General features: G+C 38.6%; 3 protein-coding genes across 9 annotated transcripts; all 3 read right to left on the bottom strand.

The window, feature by feature from the left end:
• Window positions 1-1,232: 1,232 nt before the first annotated feature.
• On the bottom strand, window positions 1,233-10,437 carry LOC111341861 (uncharacterized). Of its 3 annotated transcripts, none has more exons than XM_022948888.2 (5): window positions 10,034-10,437; window positions 4,396-4,700; window positions 3,679-3,750; window positions 3,148-3,223; window positions 1,233-2,607 (listed from the first exon to the last, which is right to left on the bottom strand). In XM_022948888.2, the coding sequence occupies exons 1-5, from the start codon at window positions 10,329-10,331 to the stop codon at window positions 1,961-1,963; spliced, it is 1,398 nt and encodes a 465-aa protein (XP_022804623.1). In that variant the 5' UTR covers window positions 10,332-10,437; the 3' UTR covers window positions 1,233-1,960. The 3 variants fall into 3 exon arrangements, with proteins under 3 accessions (XP_022804623.1, XP_022804621.1, XP_022804624.1); XM_022948886.2 differs by lacking the exon at window positions 10,034-10,437 and adding an exon at window positions 5,745-7,890; XM_022948889.2 differs by lacking the exon at window positions 10,034-10,437 and adding an exon at window positions 5,745-6,060 and having other exon boundaries at window positions 3,148-3,220.
• Window positions 10,438-12,176: 1,739 nt separating this feature from the next.
• On the bottom strand, window positions 12,177-16,053 carry LOC111341862 (uncharacterized). Of its 2 annotated transcripts, none has more exons than XM_022948890.2 (4): window positions 15,631-16,053; window positions 14,438-14,742; window positions 13,773-13,851; window positions 12,177-13,286 (listed from the first exon to the last, which is right to left on the bottom strand). In XM_022948890.2, exons 1-4 carry the CDS (start codon window positions 15,929-15,931, stop codon window positions 12,901-12,903), a joined length of 1,071 nt encoding a protein of 356 aa, XP_022804625.1. In that variant the 5' UTR covers window positions 15,932-16,053; the 3' UTR covers window positions 12,177-12,900. The 2 variants fall into 2 exon arrangements, with proteins under 2 accessions (XP_022804625.1, XP_022804626.1); XM_022948891.2 differs by having other exon boundaries at window positions 13,785-13,851.
• Window positions 16,054-16,435: 382 nt separating this feature from the next.
• Window positions 16,436-21,421, bottom strand: LOC111341887 (uncharacterized). 4 transcript variants are annotated; one of them, XM_022948928.2, is made up of 4 exons: window positions 21,012-21,421; window positions 19,487-19,815; window positions 18,638-18,710; window positions 16,436-17,949 (listed from the first exon to the last, which is right to left on the bottom strand). In XM_022948928.2, exons 1-4 carry the CDS (start codon window positions 21,331-21,333, stop codon window positions 17,528-17,530), a joined length of 1,146 nt encoding a protein of 381 aa, XP_022804663.1. In that variant the 5' UTR covers window positions 21,334-21,421; the 3' UTR covers window positions 16,436-17,527. The 4 variants fall into 4 exon arrangements, with proteins under 4 accessions (XP_022804663.1, XP_088582410.1, XP_088582411.1 ...); XM_088726284.1 differs by having other exon boundaries at window positions 19,535-19,815; XM_088726285.1 differs by having other exon boundaries at window positions 16,436-17,928; window positions 19,535-19,815.
• Between the last annotated feature and the right edge of the window lie 249 nt (window positions 21,422-21,670).

Raw genomic sequence — 21,670 nt, 5'->3', positions numbered from 1 at the left:
ACAAGAGTAGCTGTATAGCTAATTTCTTCGAGAAAGAGAAAGAAAATTAAGTAAATAAATAAGTAAATACTATAAATAAAAACAAATAGTGTCGTATTATAAACAGTACACCACACTACTATTTACATAAGTAACAATCACATTTATACGTATGATGCACGATCCTCGCAGTAGAGAGCGCTATTTATACAATAGCGAAAATCAGACCTGAAAAAAATCAGGCCTGTACGGGATTCGAACCACTGACCTCTGCGATACTAGTGCAGCGCTCTACCAATTGAGCTAACAAGCCAACTGGGAGCAGGCCGTTAAGTTGATTCGTAATTCAAAATATATGAACTTCATATATTCATTGTATCTCATTTATCACTTTCACGGGTTTATTACGAATCAACTTAACGGCCTGTTCCCAGTTGGCTTGTTAGCTCAAATGGTAGAGCGCTGCACTAGTATCGCAGAGGTCAGTGGTTCGAATCCCGTACGGCCTGATTTTTTTCAGGTCTGATTTTCGCTATTGTATAAATAGCGCTCTCTACTGCGAGGATCGTGCATCATACGTATCTAATACCGCAGTTCAAAATATATGAACTTCATATATACATTGTATCTAATCACATTTATGTTCGAAGGAAATTTAATGTTCGAAAGAAATTTGACATATTTTAGTTCTGAACTCATTCAACGACGTCAATGACCTCAGGTCCTCTGTTAGTTTGTTCCACATGCTTGCAGAAATGTATCTGAAGGAGTGGAGACCATAAGTGGTTGTATTGACATATGGGATAACAAGTTTCCTTGATCCTCGTAGCTCCCTGTCTAGCCCACTCTTCAGGCAATTGGAAAATGCATGAAAAAATCCTGAACAAAACTTTAAACTAGGCTATGCTCTTCATTTAAAACGTCCGCTAATTTCAGAATCACTATTCCCACAGTATTAGAGGTAATTTGTAAACACTTTTAGTAGACTGCTATTGGCATGGATTCTAGATAGAAGGATAGGATCGATAGGGGAATGAAAAGTGCAGTGCTAAATTATGTCCGTTGTTTCTGTAATGTCGATTTTATTTTCCCTTTACACCTCCTGCTTTGTTTCATGTTTCCCGGCTGAACAACTTGGACGACTTAGTCGAGCTTATGGGCAGAATTTCATCCTCTCCGCAGCCCCTCGAAGGAAGGGGGAGGGGGGCTTCCAACCCATGATCTTAAGATGTAATGAGAAATCAACACACAAATTTAAATAACCGATAGAATATTTAATGTTGGAAACAGTCATTCAGTAACTTCTTAAATTAAACTACAGGCAATATGACTTTTTAACCCAATCTAAAATCCAGTGCAGTTATATTTACTAGATATATAGAGTTACAGTGGAACTTCCGTATCCTACTCGTAAAGAAAGTAATTGCTCATGATCACTTTAACTTCACAACAAAAAAACATATTTTCTAATTCTGAAAGAATTGTTTTTGTACTATAAAAACTAAACAACCAATTACTTTCGCAAGTTCACGTAAAATGTGTTTATAACGTAAAAAAGGTACAGCATTGAAATATCAAAGGACATTGTCCTTGCAGCTTGCAGGCCTAATAGCCCATTCTGCCGGAGCTTTTCACAGTTTTCATGGGTTAACGTGATGAGAAGTATTTACAAATAAACCCCAATTTATTTAATCATCGAGGCCCGAGCTAGGTAGCATTACGGCTATTGAAATCACATTTATTGATGATATCAAATACCTTTTAGCGAAAATTAATTCTTTTTTTGGGGGGGGGGGGGGAGGAGGAGAGAAAGGGGAAGAGGAGCTCAAATGTTTTGGAAAGTTAAATATCTCAGGCAAACTGTGGCTAATTTCTTTATTTTGTGATATAGGGAAGGCTTGAAACTCCTTCAGTAATCTTCATCGCAATAACAGCAACAACAGAAACTTCTCAAGCAACGTAAGCGCTTACAAAAGCCACATTAGCATTTGCAAGGGCAAGGTAGGCATAAGCATGGGAAACACATCTTAAAGCAATCAAGGCATTTGCGCCACCGAGGTGTATTAAATACTTTATACATAATCCCACCATTATTGTCTGCAGCCACAAACCGCACCGAAAAATTTCCAATTAACCGGTGCGAGTCTCTCAGATTCGATATTTGATCTTCAGAAGGCTGCCATTCAACTAGTCGTTTTACAATGTGCCACTTTTTGTATGAAATCTCGCCATAAACCAAACGCGTCTCCAGGAGCACAGTGCCTGTCGGGTAATCCTGGCTCATAGCTGCAATATCAATATGTTTGCAAATGCAAGAGCTTAGTGGGCATTTGCAAGAGAAAGGTGGGCATAAGCAAGGGAAACAATCCTTGAAGCAATCAAGGCATTTGCGCCACCAAGTTGTATTAAATACCCTATAATGAATCCCACCATTATTGCCTGTAGCCTCAAACCGCACCGAAACATTTCCAATTAGCCGGTACGAGTCTCTTAGATTTGATACTTGAGTTTCAGAAGGCTGCCAATCATCTTGTCGTTTTACAATGTGCCGCTTTTGGTATGAAATCTCGCCGTTAACCAAACGCGTCTCCAGGAGCACAGTGCCTGCCGGGTAATCCTGACCCATGGCTGCAATATTAATATACAAAGGCACGTCAATAACAACTGACAATTCAATAAGACAAAATTCCAGCTTCGATTTGTGGTATTTATGAGGGTGGAGAAAATTGCCAGGTCGAACTCATCTGCTACGCAAGATTTTCCTAGATTTCTTTCGCTCCCTCTGCCTCTCTTATTTTTTGTATATTAATTTAAGGAGCAGTTCCTGTGTATGCTCCGGAGGGATGCTTTTATCAGTCCAGATGCCGAAAAGAGCTCCTCGTTCGTGTCCCGGGACTGGTTTCTATGGATTGCGTACATCCATATCAAAGAAGACCTTTTCCTTTTCTCGGCGGAGTCTCCATCATGTCCTCCTTCACCACCAAACAAGAGCAAATTGGGTTGACTTATACAAAGTTTGGGATAATTTCTTAGTTTTTTAATTCATCTTTCGATAAATAATCCTGTACACGTTGTAATTAACCTAAATATAGTTCCATTCTCAATCGGAAAAGAGCGATTACAGCTCCGTAGTTAGATTGTTCTTGGGAACGTGCATTGTCAACTCACCTGTCTCGTTCTTCACTGTTGACCCCTTCTCTTCTTTTTTTTCCTGTTGACGTCTCTCGACTGCAACCTCCGTCTGCTAAAATAAAAGCAACCAGTCTCATATTATTTCCTCTAATACATAACCTCCAATATTTACCCTTAAATTGAGTTTTGTGACTCAAGAACCCGACCCCGTAAAGCTTGATGAGATCGTATGATGGACGTCATCTTGCAAATAACAGTTCCCATCTACCCTCCTTAGTGGCCTCTTTACTGACATCTCTACTTCTCTTTTAGGCGAAGCTCTCTTGGATAGTCTACGTACCTTTCGATTTATTATTTTTAGGGTTTGTCATGATCAGTGCCTTATTTAATTTCCAGGCATTCTACTTTCGACCAAAACGTGTATATGAAAGCACACTCAGACCTTTTAGTCAAACCGTTGGGAAATGGGTAAATAGTTCAGTTTTACCAGTGTTTTAAGGTCATTTGGAACTAGTTCAGGGTCTGGTTTTAGGCTATTATCTTAGGTTGGCCTCAGTAATCGCCTACCTCAATAAAGGGTTTTTCTTGCTTTGCAATGTCTTTCGGCAGAAGCATTTCTCTGCTATCTCCAAGCGATATCTGAGGGTTGCATAATCAGTTTTTAGGTATATCAGGGAATTATATCTGGTAACCTCTGAGATTATAACACAAAACTCAGTGTCTCAGTTTTGGTAATACAGAACAATGTCTCATTATATGAGGAAATTCATATCATTTTCGTTACTCATACCATTCCTACAATCATCGTTCTCATCATCATCATCATTATTTCATTAAGAAGCCTTGTCTGTAAGGGCGCTTTCTCGTTTTGACTATCACATTACAGACTTTATTTTGTCAAAACAAATATTTGCGAACGTAATTTGAAGTACATTTCTCGACTTGTTAGGTAAGGAAACGCTGCAAAATTAAATTCTCACCATCCGACTTGTAAACAAAGTCTAGCCTTTCATTGGTTTAAAAACGAGACTTAATCTCTTCCAAAACGAAAATATGATTTATTCTTAAATTATTATCGGTGAAGATCACTTAACTACGTCATACCTTACGATCGAGGGCTGAGGGCTCTTCAGTTTTAACCGGCACTGGTTCTTGATTTTGTTTTTGTTTGGCTTAGTATTAAAATTTCATCCCGTTTTTACTTGGATCAATGATTTTCTCTTTTCTTATGAGGCTGAAAAATTATTTTATTTATATAGAAAAACTCATTCATATTTTTCATACCTCCATCCTTGATAGTGGCTCTGATGTTAGCTCTAGTCGTTGCTCTGGTTGTGGCTTTGGTTTCGGTTGGTATTCAAACTTCTTTCCTGTTTTGCTTGGATCAAAGTAATGCAGCAATGCTTGCTCATGGATTTCCCTGTGTTTCTTGTTCCAGGAAAAGATGAAGCTCTGTCTTCCGTCTAGATATTCCTCCCCGAATTGCGAAGCCACTTTTCCCCGTGACCAACGCGAGATCACAGATCTGTCTTTCTCGTCTGAATCTTTGTAGTTGTTGTCTTCACCGATGACTATCAAAACCTTACCTCCTTGGAAAACAAAATAAATGAATTGTCTTGAAAACAAGAAAATTGCACATGATTCAAATGAAAAACACCATTTTATCTATCGGAATGCGCAGTTCCCTCAAGCCTGATTTTAATGTCTTTATGATCAAAATTAAGTATAATTTTATGTCAAAAAATGAGCAAAAAGTTCTCTCAGAAGCAAACCAAGATCGTTCGAAGATTAAGCCTAAATTAGTAAAATAAGTCAGTAAATAAGTCCTCAAAATTTCACTAAAATCTCTGAATGAAAACTGCATATGATTTCAAAAACACCATCAAACTATCCGTAGTCTTTTTCTTACTGGCGCTGTACCCTCCAACCTGATTTAGACGGCCTTCAGAACAAATAACCCATGATTCCCAGTATTCAATACCGGGAATTATCACCATAGTCTTTAATTGCGGATAGATTTATTTTAAAGACTTTTCAAGATTATGGGGTAAATTTAAAACGTCTGAGTTTACTTTCACAACCTTTATTTATGATCTTTGTTAAACCGAGTTTTCTCAGTGGAAGAACGCGTGCCTTTACAAATACCTATATATTTATTTTTTCGACTATTATTTTCAGACATCCAAGTTCCTTCCGAGAAACCGTGGATGATAAAATCATGGTTTTGTTAAAGTGAAAGTCGAAGAGAGGCCGGAAGTAACTTCCGCTTTTGGTTAGTTACAACGTGGACACGAACTAAGTGTTTTTCACTAAAGCGAAAGTTGTTAATCCCCGGGAACTAGCTTTGAGAGTTAATCATACCAAAGGTTCGCGTCTCATCTTTCAAGAAAAGAGTAAATGTTGAAAACTCGACTACCTTGAAAGATACAGGCCTAGTTACGCTTGTATATGTTGTTCTCTTTGTGTTCCCCTATGAAAAAAATTACAAATCACAAATAACGGCATTTATCAGGGGTCTAAAGGATATTTAACGTTATCAGAGTTTATATCGTCATGAAAAGAAAAAAGTATGTCTTAATTGCTGCGAAAGGATGTGATGCCGAACCGTTATCAACTCGACCATTTCGACTCACCAGTCGCTTCTTGTAACGCTCTGTAGATATTTGCATAACCAATTCCAGCGTTGTCTTCGTTGATTGAGAGCCGTGATTCATGGGCATTGACAGCAAAAATAGCAAAATCCATTTGTAGTCCGGGAATAAGTGTCTCGCACATCTCTGACATTTCACGCAGCCGAAAATTGCGCTTGTCCACTGCAAACCGCATCTTCGCATCGTTTTGCACAGTTAGTAGTAAGGATTCTATCGGATCTAAACTACAAGTATTATCGCAGTTAAAAAGATAGATGTTGGTCGGCTTTCCTTTCATATCCATAGCACTTTTCTTTGGAATAACTTCACCAATGAACAGGAAAGCAAACCTTTTTCGAACACAGCCGAACAAAGTATATTTGCTTGTCGTTCCCTGAATACGATTTCCCAGAATGTTGCGTTACCCTCATTTGTAGCCGAACCTCTTTGATGACGTCTACGGCAATAGCACGTAAACACTGTTTATTGTTTTGTACCTCGAATCCTAAACTGAAGCTAGTGTTTATGGATAAATATCGTAATTTCATTTTAACTACATTCAAATACTAAGTCTTGCAGCTGAAAAGGCAAAGGTGGAGAACAATTCAATTTTTCCTTTTTTTGCCTCAAACGACTTCATTAGCCTTCTCAAGAGCAAAACAACAGCACACTGAAGAATACAGATTTCAGTCAAATGTATCATGAAATATCTGACACAAGATCACCGACAATAAACGGTTATTAAACGCAAGCAGAGTATAGAAATTGCTATAATAAGGTTAACATTCTCTCACTCCTTTATCGGGAAGCATTCTCTCACTGTGGCGGAGCGGAGTCGGGTGGCGGGGGTGGGAGTAATTGGATGGTGTAAATGTTAAATATTTGGACCCCAGCTTTACTCTTAAACAGACTTTGACGCATTTCAACCGCTTAGAGATTGATCCATGCATACATAATCAAGATTTCACCAGAAATTTTTTGTGGCCATGTTTTTGACAAAAAAAATTTTTAAAGGGTGTCCGTATAGGTCATTACGATGACGTCACTTCGAAGACCCTATATTCCTGTAACTGCAACTGGAAATTGGCACACACTTGCATTTGAATTTATCAATTATAAACAATATTTTATTCTTTCTAGGGACTAATTTTTTTTCTTTTTGAATTTGTTGTTCTTGATCAGCTATTGCAGTAGCCTTTTTCTTTAATAAGGGCCAGATTTGGTAAAGAAAACATTGGCTTTTATGTAACTGAAAACCATCGGGAGTTTGTTTCATCTAAAACAGTTCTAAAAGATCTGATCTCCAGAATGAACGCAATGAAGAGCTTCAGTGTTGAGGACCGGATGGTGTCTTTCCCGCTCCTATGACTCTTATTCCGAATGTTGAGGCCCGGATGGTGTTTTTCCCGCTCCTATGACTCTTATTCCGAGTGTTGAGGCCCGGATGGTGTTTTTCCCGCTCCTATGACTCTTATTCCGAGTGTTGAGGCCCGGATGGTGTCTTTCCTGCTCCTATGACTCTTATTCCGAGTGTTGAGTCCCGGATGGTATCTTTCCCGCTCCCATGACTCTTATTCCGAGTGTTGAGGCCCGGATGGTGTTTTTCCCGCTCCTATGACTCTTATTCCGAGTGTTGAGGCCCGGATGGTGTCTTTCCCGCTCCTATGACTCTTATTACGAGTGTTGAGGCCCGGATGGTGTCTTTCCCGCTCCTATGACTCTTATTCCGAGTGTTGAGGCCCGGATGGTATCTATCCCGCTCCTATGACTCTTATTACGAGTGTTGAGGCCCGGATGGTGTCTTTCCCGCTGCTATGACTCTTATTCCGAGTGTTGAGGCCCGGATGGTGTCTTTCCCGCTCCTATGACTCTTATTACGAGTGTTGAGGCCCGGATGGTGTCTTTCCCGCTCCTATGACTCTTATTACGAGTGTTGAGGCCCGGATGGTGTTTTTCCTGCTCCTATGACTCTTATTCCGAGAGAAAATGTCGTTATTATCTTCTCCTATGACTATCAACAACTTGTTGTCTGATAAACAATGGTTTAAAAGACATAAGAAACAATACAATACAATGTTCTTTATTTTAAGAGGGTAAATACATGATTAACCCAGTAAAGAGTTTTCTAACACATGGCCCTCTGTAATGCAGAACAACCCACCCATCCCACCCCAAGGGAGGACATCCAACACAGAGTAATCTCGTGTGTGGGAAATTAACGTCCCGTACCCCAACGCTGTAGGAGACGGGACCTCCATTTATTCGTCCCTATCCGAGAAGACTGGAATATCTAACCATTTCTAGATGTTATAGAAAGGTAGCAAATTCTTCTCAATTATTTTAAGACCCTGAGTGTTGGTCCGGCCGGGGCTCGAACCCTCGACCTCCCGCACAACAGTTCAGCGCTCTATCCATTGAGCTAACCGGGAGGCGTAGGTAGATCATGTACGCGATCATAAACGTGAAACATGCCGTAATTACTATTGTGTACGATGCTTTGCAGTTTTGTCTGTCTTGCAGTTCTCTTCTTTGCGTCACTTGTATCCTAACCCCCTTCCTAACTGAAATAAACTTAAGTTCAAAAGGCATATATTCGATCAAATAATCGTAGGTAGATCATATACTATATTCCTTAAAGAAAAGGTACATCTATGTAAACCACTATTGTAATGGAGCTTCCTAATAAAAGATTGTTGTTATTATTATTATGATTATTATTACATCGAACTGTTTTTTTTTTTTCGGAGTTCTGACAGTGAATGATATTTGAATTATTTACTTATATCTTTTTCCGAGAAACCACACTTTTTTTTCTTCAACGTGACCCGTTCGCTGGATTTGTTTTTCGGCAGTTTGCGAATCTTCCATATATGAGTAATCAAGCTAAGTTACTAATTCAAGCTAATTCACCATGATTCCCATCATTGCTTTCTCCAAACCTAAACTTATCGTTGCAACGTCGAACTGGGAATATTTTAGAAACGATAGATCTATCTCAGCAAAGGCTCATAAAAGAAAAGCGTCGTTCGCCGACTTGGTATTTTGCTGTTCATACGAGATGTTTACACAGGCGTGAAAATTGCGGTATGAACTAAGCTTACTCATGCGTGCCGAATAAGTTATATTTGTTTTCATTTCGCTCCGCTGGCGAGTTGTGTGGCTCTAATAATATCACAGATTTGACCAATACCCCCGTTTTCCTTGATGAAAATTGCAATTCTTTAGCCTCAGTCAAAAATCAACTGAGTCCCGTACAAATTGCAAATAGAAGTACTCATTAGCATCAACATTATACCCTGAGAATATATACCTACCAGACGAATTTAATCGAATGTTTTGTATATTAACACATTTTCCGTCCCTTGCAAATGGTAGTTTTTCCTTATTATTAAGGATGTGCCTTCGACTGTTATATCATGATCACATCATTTCTTTTCCCCAGGATAAATCGATCAAATGACGAAAAAAAAAAAAAACAAGACCTTAAACTACTTCCGCTTTATGGTGTGTGACAACGGCTCGAAAGAGAAAGAAACGTCTTTGTGCATATCATCTTCTACCAAACGAATTAATCTCACCTTCACACTTAATAACACGATAAAGGGTTTCTCTGTCTTTTACCTAGTTTTAATGCCATTAAAATAAAACAGATTTTTTAGCTAAAATGTATATATGAAGTTCATATATTTTGAACTGCGGTATTAGATACGTATGATGCACGATCCTCGCAGTAGAGAGCGCTGTTTATGCAATAGCGAAAATCAGACCTGAAAAAAATCAGGCCTATACGGGATTCGAACCACTGACCTCTGCGATACTAGGTGCAGCGCTCTACCAATTGAGCTAACAAGCCAACTGGGAACAGGCCGTTAAGTTGATTCTTAATAAACCCGTGATGATAAATCAGATACACTATGAAGTTCATATATTTTGAACTGCGGTATTAGATACGTATGATGCACGATCCTCGCAGTAGAGAACGCTATTTATGCAATAGCGAAAATCAGACCTGAAAGAAATCAGGCCTGTACGGGATTCGAACCACTGATTATAATATATGAACTTCATATATACATTGTATCTGATTTATCATCACGGGTTTATTACGAATCAACTGTTCCCAGTTGGCTTGTTAGCTCAATTGGTAGAGCGCAGCACTAGTATCGCAGACGTCAGTGGTTCGAATCCCGTATAGGCCTGATTTTTTTCAGGTCTGATTTTCGCTATTGCATAAATAGCGCTCTCTACTGCGAGGATCGTGCATCATACGTAGATTTTTTAGCCTAACTTACTTGTGGCCTCCAACAAAGCTCTGTAGATCTTCGCGTAGCCAATCCCTGCATTATCTTCGTTGATCGAGAGACGAGACTCGTGCGCATGTAGTGCGAAAATAGCATAATCCATCTGAGTTTGAGGAATTGTGTTTTCACAAAAATCAGCCATTTGTTGCAATCCAAAGTTGTACTTCCCAATCGCGAGGTTGAAGCCATGTTTCTTATTCATTTCCATCAGGAACGCCTCAACCACCTCTAGCTTATAGGTGTTATCGCAATTGAAAAGACAAATAGTCTTCTTCGATTTATTCGCCATAATGGGAAAAAGTTCTGAACTATTTCTTCGCCAAAAGCTCAACTCTTAGTAATATGTGAGCGTCGTTTGTTTCAGGGTGGTGATTCTGCGAATAGCAGATTTCCGCGAAATGTTTATCGTGTGACGTTGTTTTTGATGTTTTGTCACGCAACGCAGTCTCAAAAAAAAAAAAAAAAAAAAGAATAAATAAATAGGAAAGTGTGTTTCACACCTGATATGATACTTTCTTACTTCGGCACACAGAGTACACAGTCAAATTTTTTGAACAGGAGAAAGACTCTGCTTTCTCGCTCTTGCTGAGTCGAGGAAAAGAAAAAGGATTAGCAAAACAATTCCTCTCAGTCTCAAAAGGATAAAGGTATGCAATTTAGCCCCACGACGGACGATAGACCCTTTAAGACATTCTGTTACCCCAAGGGGAATTGGAAGCCAGCTCCCTCTCTGACCTTTTCTTCAATCAATTGATAAACGGATGAATATGTTCTAAAAACAGCCTTATTTAGTAATAACATTAATAGTAATCAAAGTTTAATGTCTTTACGTGGGGCATGGTTACCCATATTGCCCGAGCCAGAGGCTCATGTATGAAACGCAAGACAACAACCCACCCATCCCACCCCAGGGGAGGACATCCATCACACAGTAATCTCGTGCGTGGGAAATTAACGTCTCCTACCCCCTAACCCTACAGGAGACGGGACCTCCATTTGTTCGTCCCTATCCGAGAAGACTGGAATATCTAAACCATTTCTTGATGTTATAGAAAGGCAGCATATTCTTCTCAATTATTTTAAGACTTTGAGTGTTGGTCCGGCCGGGGCTCGAACCCTCGACTTCCCGCACATCAGTCCAGCGCTCTATCCATTGAGCTAAGCGGGAGGCTCAACATAAAACTTCCACTTATTTCAGCATCACTATTCCTACGCTTGTGAATATTTGGAGACCATTTGCAAACAGTGATAGTAATTAAACAACAACAAACATATGAAACATATGTATGAACTGCGGTTATGAAACGTATATATGCACGATCCTTCGCAGTAAAGCACTATTTGGGCAATAGTGAAAATCAGACCTGAAAAAAATTTCAGGCCTGTACGGGATTCGAACCACTGACCTCTGCGATACTAGTGCAGCGCTCTACCACTTGAGCTAACAAGCCAACTGGGAGCAGGCCATCAAATTAATTCGACATAAACCCGAATAGTATCGCAGAGGTCAGTGGTTCGAATCCCGTACAGGCCTGAGATTTTTTTCAGGTCTGATTTTCACTATTGCCCAAATAGTGCTTTACTGCGAAGGATCGTGCATATATACGTTTCATAACCGCAGTTCATACATATGTTTCATATGTTTGTTGTTGTTTAATTTATCATCTACGGGTTTATGTCGAATTAATTTGATGGCCTGCTCCCAGTTGGCTTGTTAGCTCAATTTGTAGAGCGCTGCACTAGTATCGCAGAGGTCAGTGGTTCGAATCCCGTACAGGCCTGAAATTTTTTTCAGGTCTGATTTTCACTATGGCCCAAATAGTGCTTTACTGCGAAGGATCGTGCATATATACGAGTGATAGTAATGAACGGTTGCATGGATTGTAAATACAAGGATGGGATCGGTAGGGGAAAAGAAATCGTAATGCTCAAATGTCCGTTTTTCAGGTGTAACGTCGATTTTTTATTTCCCTTTTAGACTTCTTACATTGTTTTATAGTTTCTGAACAACTTGGATAACATAGTCGAACTAATGGGCAAAGCTACCAACCCATGATCTTGAGAGGTAATGAGAACTTAACTTAGAAAAGAAATAATCGATAAAATATTTAATATTGAAGACAGTCATTCAGTATATTTTTTAAACAACAAACAACGATTCTTTATTCAATGTAAAATCCAATATAGATATATCAACTAGTAGTTACAGTTACTGTATAACTTCCGTGACTTATCCCATGAAGAAATCAACTGATTGCTGGTTTCGAATTCACAAAACAAAAGTCACTTTCTCTAATTCTAATTGAAGCGTTTGTGTACCATAACAAATTCACAATAACTAGTTGCTCTCGCAACTACAAGTTAAAGTGCGCGTTTACAAAGTGGAAAAAAAATACCCTACAGCATTGAAGTCGTAAAACAAAATATCGAAAAACAGGCAGTTTACAAGCTTTATGGCCAATTCTACAGGAGTTCATCACAGTTTCCATAGCATGATGCGATGAGGAGTATTACTTATCCTTGGATGGGTTGCTAGACCATCCAAGACTGTTACCTGTAGCTGATTTATAAACCTGAAAGAAAAACTGCATGGATTCCCAATCCAGATTAGTAGGTATATCTGGTTTGTGCTCGCACGAATACCTTGTTGAACTATTCTACCAGTCAACCCCCATACAACTTAATAATTTCGAATGAAGTGAGTTACGAAGGTGGGAAGTAATTGACAAATCAGACTCTTTGCATATCTGACCTAATCTTCTCTAAGACTTCTCTAAGTTTAAGTCTTTTTGGTAGGTTAAGTTATCTAGCTAGGAGAAGAAAACATTCATTTTTCTGTGTACTGTTCTTAATGTAGACTAAAATTTTCCTGGGGTTCTTGGCAGTTCAACCCGCTGATCAGGCATTCTTGGTTGGTTATAAACTAGAGTTAACCTCCAAATACCAAAAATGACAAGCCCGGCCACGCATAACAAAGTTATAGCGATCAATGATGATCTACAACTCCCCCCATCTTCCGGCGGAGCCCTAGAAACAGTGTACGTGACACCACCGGAACCAGTGGATATGAACTGCACATTAACTTCAACTTCTTTCCCCCATTCTCGGACTAGATCCTGCACAATCTTTTCAGACGGCATCCAGGCTCGGTCCCAAGTCTTAACGTCACCGACCTCGAAAGAGATCCTCCCGTAGCGGAGCCGAGTATGTAGCAGAACTGTGCCCTCTGGGTAGTACGACGGGACTGAAATTTGATTAAATGAGACATGAATTGAATAAAATGACGTTTACTTTTGAGAGGAATTGGTTTACAAAAGGTCAGAACAAGATGGAGGTTACCTGAATGTTAAAATACTTTCGTCTTAGTTCGGAAAACGTCGTAAAGATTCTAAAAGAGGGCGTGAGGCTAGGTTTTTCTCATGTTGGCCTCAATTATTAATAGAAAAGTATGTGAAAGCCCTGTGAGCCACTAATATAATGTTGCACACGCTTTTCAAATTATTTTTCATATACAATTATTGTGGGTAATGTCACATTTACGTGAAATTTCATCTAATAAAATAGTGTTAAAAACAGTGTGAATAGCGCGCTTCAATGTTATCATTTCAAACGCCTTTGTACACGGAGATTTACGCATAATTTGAAAGAAGTTTCGTCTTCAGCTGTTTCAAAAACGCAACTCTCTTAAATCTAAGACTGTCATAATTAATTAAATTTATTTTTTTTATACCTGGATACGGACCTGGTTCTTCCAAGTCAATTTTCGTGTCTCTCTTACCAGTGGTAAATGGCACTGAATCAGTGGCATTCTATGATAAAACGAGAACAACGTTTTGCTGACTCTGACCAAGACACTACAATTACAGATATCAGTTTTTGTTCATTAGATGTCATCAAACAATAAATTTAAGTCTCATCGAGTGTGTCTTGATGAAGGTTTTTGTGATGTGTGTTTCTTAAGTTAAAGTATACACGAATTTTGATTGGTTCCTACTTATGATTTGTTGGAGGACAGACGAACAGATGAAGTCAAACAAATAGATTCCTTGTTGCCGTGGGTCTGTTCGGTTATATATTATGGACAACGTAAAAACGTGGTTATAATATAGACGACACACTCAGCTGTGCTTCGTGTGCCTCTTATTTGTTTTTGCAATCATCGGTTATTGACCTCAGCCGAGCAAACGCAATGCAGCATGGAATTCAAAAGTAAAATAGATCAAAGATGAAAGTTTCCATTACATATATCATTTGCGTCCTCTTTGGGATAACCCTTGATGCTTTTCAACGGCTGTGAATGGTGGATTTTCTTCCTGACTGTTTAACATAGATGTTCTTTTTTCTTCTGAAGAATTATTTTATTGATACAGAAAAACTCATTCAAGTTTCTCATACCTCCATCCCTAATGGTGGCTTTGGTTGTGGCATTGGTTGTAGCTTTGGTTGTGGCTTTGGTTTCGGCTGGTATTCAAACTTCTTTCCTGTTTTGCTCGGATCGAAGTAATGCAGCAATGCTTGCTCATGGATTTCCCTGTGTTTCATGTTCCAGGAAAAGATGAAGCTCTGTCTTCCGTCAAGATATTCCTCCCCGAACTGCGAAGCCACTTTTCTCCGTGCCCAACGCGAGATCACATATCTGTCTTCCTCGTCTGAATCTTTGTAGTTGCTGTCTCCACCGATGACTATCAAAACCTTGCCTCCTTGGATAACAAAACGAATGAACTATCTTGAAAGCCGTGTTGTGTGACTGGTGCTAATAAACTCACTGAATGCAAACTGCACCTAATTTTACTAAAAAACACACCTTTACATCTATTGAATATCTGCATCTGACTAACGCAATACCCTCAGCCTGAACCCTGATTTAAATGTCTTTACGATCAAAATAAAGTATAATTTTCTGTTAAAAAAATAGGAAAAAAGATTAACGAGGGATAATCGAAGATTCTTTAAAGAAACCTCGCTCCCTTTCACAGCCTTCTGTTACGATCTTTTCTATACCAAGTTTTCAGTGGAAGTAAATTTTATTATCTCCGCGTAAGCCTGCCTTTACAATTGAGTTATTTTCAAGTATTATTTTCAGACATCAAAGTTCATTCCGAGAAACCGTGCATTACAAAATCATGGTTTTATGAAATTAAAACTCGAAGAGAGGCCGGAAGTAACTTCCGCTTTTGGTTAGTTAGAACGTGGACACGAACCAAGTGTTTACCACGAAAGAGAGAGTTTTTAATACTGAGAAACTAACTTTGAAAGTCAGTCATACCAAAGGTTCGCATCTTGCCTTTCATAAAAAGAGTAAAAGATGAAAACTCGACTACCTTGAGAGATACAGACCTGGTCATGCTCGGATATATTGTTTCCTTTGTGTTCCTCATGGAGAATAATATGAATCACAAGTATAGGCATTATAAATGCCAAACAGCCACAGTTCTCAGTCTCGATGTATCGTTTGTTTTATCAGGGGGCCTAAAGATATTTAAACTTATCCACACGAGTTTATATCGTCATACAAAGGAAAAATTACATCTTTATCGCTCTGAAAAGATCTGATGCAAAACACTATCAACTTGATCGTTTCGACTCACCAGTCGCTTTCAGTAACGCTCTGTAGATCTTTGCGTAACCAATTCCAGCGTTGTCTTCGTTGATTGAGAGCCGTGATTCATGGGCATTGACAGCAAAAATAGCAAAATCCATTTGTAGTCCGGGAATAACTGTCTCGCACATTTGTGTCATTTCGTGCAGCCGAAAATTGCGCTTGCCTACAGCAAACCGCATCTTCGCATCTTTTTGCACAGTAAGAAACAAGGATTCTATCGGGTCCAAACTACAAGTATTATCGCAGTTAAAAAGATAGATGTTGATCAGTTTTCCTTTCATTTCCATAGCAATTTTCTTTCAAATAATTTCACCAACGAACAGGAAAGCAAACTTTTCTCGAAAACAGTCGAACAAAACCTATTTGCTTGTCGTTCGCGGAATACGATTTCCCAGAATATTGCGTTACCCCCACTTGTAACCAAACCTTTTTGATGACGTGTACGGCAATGGCATGTAAACACTGTTTGTTTTTCTACCTCTCATCCCCAACTGAAACGAGTGGTTATAGATAAATATCGATATTTCATTTTAAGTGCATTCAAATAAATGCAGCTGAAAAGGCAAGCGTGGCTAAAAATTCAATTACTGCTTTTTTCTTTTTTTTTTTTTTTCCATCAAACGACTTTATAAGCCTTCTCGCGAGCACAACAAAACGCACACCGTGAAGATTACAGATTTCAGTCAAATGTATCGTAAAACGTCTGACACAAGATCACCGACAAATTACGAAAGAGAGCAAGCTTACGACAGTTAAAATCTACGATTTTTTAAGATAAATAATCAAACAAATACATATATAACCTTTATTTAAAATGACTAAGAAACGGCTGCTATCTTGTCAATATTTCTTGCATGGACGAGGATGGTTATCAAACGAAAGCAGATCATAGAAAATGTCATAACATCAGGTTAACATCAGGCTAACATCAGGCTAACATCAGGCTAGCATCAGGCTAACATCAGGCTAGCATCAGGCCAACATCAGGCTAACATCAGGCTAACACCAGGTCCCTCTCATGACGTCTGAGGTTCAGATGGTGTCTTTCCCGCTCCCCTATCGGGAAGCATTCACTTACAGGAGGGTCTCAATGGGGTGCTGGCTTTTACGGTTATCGGCTAAAATTTTGGCTCTTTTACGGCTATCGGTTAATTTTTTACAGTTACGGTTAACAAAAAAGTTAAAAATTAATTCCTTTGGTTCCAAAAGGTTAAATATTAATAAACCTGTGTTTTTTTAATCTTTAAAGCAAAATAAAGGTGTTATGGTCATCTCAGGCTTAAATGAGTTATTCTTTTGAAAAAATTTAATAGTTGATAAATCATACCACTTCTAACATTATTTTACGCATAGAATTGTGAACTACGAAAAAGGATTCAATACAAGGCCATACACAACTTAACTTACGTCATGCATTCTGGTGGCAAACAGGTCACCACTTGTAGGAGATGTGACCTGTTTGTCACATTTCCGTGACTCTTAGACTCACATTTCAAAGTGTCGGAGCCAAGCTGAGAAGCACGGCTTTGAAGATCTTTGAATATGAGATTTTTCGATCTCATGCTCTTTGTTTTAAACCGATAGAAAAAAAGTTTAAGCTATTGCCAGGGAACTAACATTAATTTTCTTTTGAGAGGGATGAAATTGAAACAGTATTTTACTCTTTCTAGAGACTAAATTTGTTTTTCTTTTTGAAATTGTTGCTCTTGGTAAGCTATTGCAGTAGTTACTTCTTTAATAAGGGCCACCTTTGGTAAATGAAGCGTTGGTATTTATGTAACTGAAAACCGGCAGGAGTTTGTTTCATCTAAAACAGCTCTAGAATGAACGTAATGAAGAGCTTCAGTGTTGTGGAATTTGTTCGCTGGGGCCGATATTATGTATTACGAAGAATGTTTGTTAGGATTAGGATTGATTTTTTTTGAAAGCCAGTCAAAAAAAAAATTTAAAATCGACAGTATGAAATACGAAATACAAACAAGGTAATTCCAGCCTAACTTCAAGAAGCCCAGGATACTCGTCAATAGGATAGCACGCAACCAAACACAAATACTCTGTGGTTGCACACAGTAAGAGATCCCTCCGTTAGCTTGAGCGACAAATGTAATATTCGCAAAAGGTCTAAATTTCCAATCGTTCGATAAGCAACGAACAGTTGCTTCCGACGGCTGCCAGCTGTGATCCCAGACCTTCACATATTCTTCCTCATAAGAGATTCGTCCAAAACGCATGACTGTTTCCAGCAGAACGGTACCTTCGAGAAAGTCCGGTCGGGAGTCTGGCCCTAAGATTAGATTAAAAACATCTGTAGATAAATAAAAATAAACCTTGCTGAGGATTTCCGACTTGGATTGATGCTAAGGAGATGGGGTTAGGATTATGCAATAGAATTCGGGTACAGTAATAGCACTTAAGGCTTCACTTGAAGCCGTATTTCCTGGGGATCGTGCTTAGAAATAGGGACTCAAGGCTAGCTTAGAACTTAGAGGTTGTGTTGGAGAACTTAACACTTAGGACCTCGTGTTTGGAGCTTAGAATGGTAGACTGGAAAGGAGGTGAAAGAGAGTTTTGTACCAGAGTATTTTGTCGTAACTTTGTATCATAAGACGTCCCGAATTAGAAACAGCAATAACAAATGGTGGTTAGCATTCAGTGTCATAAGCATGAATTATGGAAGGTATATTTTAACAATAGTTCAACATATAAAAAGAGAGTGGAATATTTCTTAAAGCAGCTACTCTATGATATATTTCAAAAAATTGTTTCCGCTGGGTTTTTGGCGTTATCTTCAGTAATAATAGTTTATCAGTTATAGATATGCTTGCTTCTCATCACGGTGAGTAGAAAGTTAAACATACATTTCAGATAAATAGTCAATCTGAACTTAACCATTTTTCTAATAAGTTAGAGTGCCTCTTTAATAAGGGTGCTGATCCTCTAAGAAATAGTTTTACTTCCAGAATTGGATTCCTGGAGCAAAATTGTGGACTCACTTTTTCCTTCTTTCTGACCAGTATGCCTTCTGCGGGTTCCTGGAGGAGGTTCTTTGTAATCATAAATATCACCCTAGAGGATAAATAACATTAACCTTCATCAAATTTGAATGAAGAAGGAAAAATAGTGGAATAAACAAAAGAATAATGAATAAGTGGAGCAAAGGATGAGTTGGATGAGCAAATATAGGAATACTGGCTGAACATGTTGTAGAGGGTCTAAATGCATGTACTCAGTGTTTTAGCAAACCTATATACAATTGAACTCACATTGAATAGACACCAGTGAATTGACGTGATGCCTCATCAATTCACCAGTGAATTGATGTGTGTAATTCAATGCCTCATCCTGAATAGTCACCCAAGGAGTAGCTAGTTAAAACTTGCCCTCTTTGGTGCATGTCCCAAAGTTGTCGATTTCTAATTACCTCAAAGTATTGAAATTTTGAAAATATGCAAATATCCAAAGAGCAATGAAGTATGCGGACTAGAATCAACGAGTAAAATAACATACGAATTTCGATCTCATCGTTTTCCGGCAATGGTTACGTTCTTTTCTCAATATTAAAGTAGCGTTTTGAGCCATGTGCCTGAGGATTATAGATTAGCACAAATTAGTGCAAAAATACACAAATTTTGATCAGTTCCTACAGAAGGACAGAAGAACAGAAGAAGTCAAACAATTAGAATCCTTTTGGCAACGTAGAAAATGTGGTACACTCAGCTGCGCCTCGTGTGCCTCTGTTTAGCAGTCATCGGTTATTGATCCCTGACCAAATGCATTGTAGCATGGGATACAATGGTAAAATAGATCCAAGTGAAAGAAAAACTCATGGAAGTTTCTCATACCTCCATTCCTGATGGTGGTTCTGGGTTTAGCTTTGGTTGTGGCTTTACCTGTGGCTTTGGTTGTGGCTTTGGTTGTGGCTTTGGTTGTGGCTGGTATGCGAACTTCTCTCCTGTTTTGCTTGGATCAAAGTGATGCAGCAATGCTTGCGCGTGGATTTTCCTGTATTTCATGTCCCAGGAAAAGACAAAGCTCTGTCTTCCGTCAAGATATTCCTCCCCGAACTGCGAAGCCACTTTTCTCCGTGCCCAGCGCGAGATCACAGATCTGTCTTCCTCGTCTGAATCTTTGTAGTTGTTGTCTCCACTAATGACTATCAAAACCTTGCCTCCTTGGATAACAAAATAAATGAAATATGATGAAAACCGTTTAGTGTGACTAAAATCACGTAATTTTACTTAAAAACACACCATTATACCTATCAGATAATTACATCTGACTAACGCAATACCCTCAAACCTGATTTGAATGTCTTTACAATCGAAAATAAAGTATAATTTTCTGTTAAAAAAATTATCAGTTTTAAACTGAGAAAAAGTTATCCCAGGGGCAGTCCTAGATTCTTCTAAGACTGACTGTTTTATGAAACTACAGATGGGAGACACTTCCCTCCCTCTCCAGCACACACATTGAGTAATTTAGCTAAATGGCTTTGTAAATAAGTCAGGGTGTGATTAAATCTCTGAATGAAAATTGCACAAGATTTGAAAAACACCATCAAGTCCGTGGTAAGTCTTTCTCTGATTGACGCTGTACCCTCAAGCCTGATTTAGATGGCCTTAGGAAAAATAACCAATGATTCCCAGAATAAAACAATGGAAATTATCTCCATAGCCTTAAAATTGTGGAGAGATACCTATTAAGGACTTTTCAAGATCATAAGAAAAATCTAAATGTCTGATTTTACTTTCACAGCCTTTACGTATGATCGTTGCTATACCGAGTTTTCTCAGTGGAAGAAATTTAATAATCTCCACGAACACATGCCTTTAGAAATGTCTATGTTTATATTTTCTATTATTATTTTCAGACATCCAAGTTCTTTCCGAGAAACTGTGAACTATAAAATCATGGTTTTGTGAGACTGAAAGTCGAAGAGAGGCCGGAAGTAACTTCCGCTTTTAGTTAGTTCTAACGTAGACACGAACTGATTGTTTTCCACGAAAGCGAAAGTTGTTAATCTTGAGGAACTGGCTTTGAAAGTCATTCATACCATAGGTTCTCGTCTTTCCTCTCAAGAAAAGAGTTAATGTTGAAAGCTCAACTACCTTCAAAGATACAGATCTAGTTATGCTTGGATATATTGTTCCCTTTGTGTTCCTCACTTAGAAAAAAATACGATTCACAAGTATCGGCATTATAAATGCCACGCAGCCACAGTTCTCAGGTTCGTTGTAGAGTATCAGAGGTCTAAAGGATATTTAGCCTAATCAGAGTTTATATCGTCATTAAAAGGAAGAGGTATGTCTTAATCGCTCCCAAAGGATTTGAAGCCGAACTGTTATCAACTCGATCGTTTCGACTCACCAGTCGCTTTCAGTAACGCTCTGTAGATCTTTGCGTAACCAATTCCAGCGTTGTCTTCGTTGATTGAGAGCCGTGATTCGTGGGCATGGACAGCAAAAACGGCATAATCCATCTGCAGATCGGGAATAATTGTCTCGCACATCTCTGTCATGTCGTGCAGCTGAAAATTGCGCTTGCCTATAACAAACTGCATCTTCACGTCTTTTTGCACGGTTAGTAACAAGGATTCTATTGGATCCAAACTACAAGTATTATCGCAGTTAAAAAGATAGATGTTGGTCGGATCTCCTTTCATTTCCATGATATTTTCCCTTTCAAACATTTCAAATACGAACAAGAAAGCCAACCTGTCTTGAACACAGCCGAACAAAGTCCATTCGCTTGTCGTTCCGGGAAAATGAATTCTTAGAATATTGCGTTACCCAAAATTGTAACATAAACTTTTTGTTGACGCTTAAGCCAAAGGCATGTAAGCCCAAGTTTTAATATAATCCTTCGATGAAACCAGTAAAAAAAATACGAATAAATCTTACACATATGGTTCTATAAAATCCTTTCATCTCTGGATAAAGAAGCAGCTTAAACCCTTAAAACGACATTATTGAACGACAATCATGAACTTCATATATTCATTGTATCTGATTATTGGCTTTCTCGAA

The sequence above is a fragment of the Stylophora pistillata genome, chromosome 7 (genome assembly GCF_964205215.1).
Source record: "Stylophora pistillata chromosome 7, jaStyPist1.2, whole genome shotgun sequence".
Lineage (NCBI taxonomy): Eukaryota > Metazoa > Cnidaria > Anthozoa > Scleractinia > Pocilloporidae > Stylophora > Stylophora pistillata.
The sequence above is the reverse complement of the archived record's forward strand: the minus strand, read 5'-3'. Positions and strand labels throughout refer to the sequence as shown.

What these genes read in the sequence shown, in the direction of transcription:
- LOC111341862 (XM_022948890.2), bottom strand. Translation starts at nt 15,931, where the DNA reads ATGGAAATGAAAGGAAAACTGATCAACATCTATCTTTTTAACTGCGAT. An exon ending in AGCGTTACTGAAAGCGACTG is followed by an intron (nt 14,743 to 15,630) that starts GTGAGTCGAAAC and finishes TTGTTATCCAAG; the next exon opens with GAGGCAAGGTTTTGATAGTC. An exon ending in AGCCACCATTAGGGATGGAG is followed by an intron (nt 13,852 to 14,437) that starts GTATGAGAAACT and finishes GTTTTATCATAG; the next exon opens with AATGCCACTGATTCAGTGCC.
- LOC111341861 (XM_022948886.2), bottom strand. Translation starts at nt 6,045, where the DNA reads ATGGATATGAAAGGAAAGCCGACCAACATCTATCTTTTTAACTGCGAT. An exon ending in AGCCACTATCAAGGATGGAG is followed by an intron (nt 3,751 to 4,395) that starts GTATGAAAAATA and finishes TGCAACCCTCAG; the next exon opens with ATATCGCTTGGAGATAGCAG. An exon ending in AAGAAAAACCCTTTATTGAG is followed by an intron (nt 3,224 to 3,678) that starts GTAGGCGATTAC and finishes CTTTTATTTTAG; the next exon opens with CAGACGGAGGTTGCAGTCGA.
- LOC111341887 (XM_022948928.2), bottom strand. Translation starts at nt 21,333, where the DNA reads ATGTTTGAAAGGGAAAATATCATGGAAATGAAAGGAGATCCGACCAAC. An exon ending in AGCGTTACTGAAAGCGACTG is followed by an intron (nt 19,816 to 21,011) that starts GTGAGTCGAAAC and finishes TTGTTATCCAAG; the next exon opens with GAGGCAAGGTTTTGATAGTC. An exon ending in AACCACCATCAGGAATGGAG is followed by an intron (nt 18,711 to 19,486) that starts GTATGAGAAACT and finishes TTTATCCTCTAG; the next exon opens with GGTGATATTTATGATTACAA.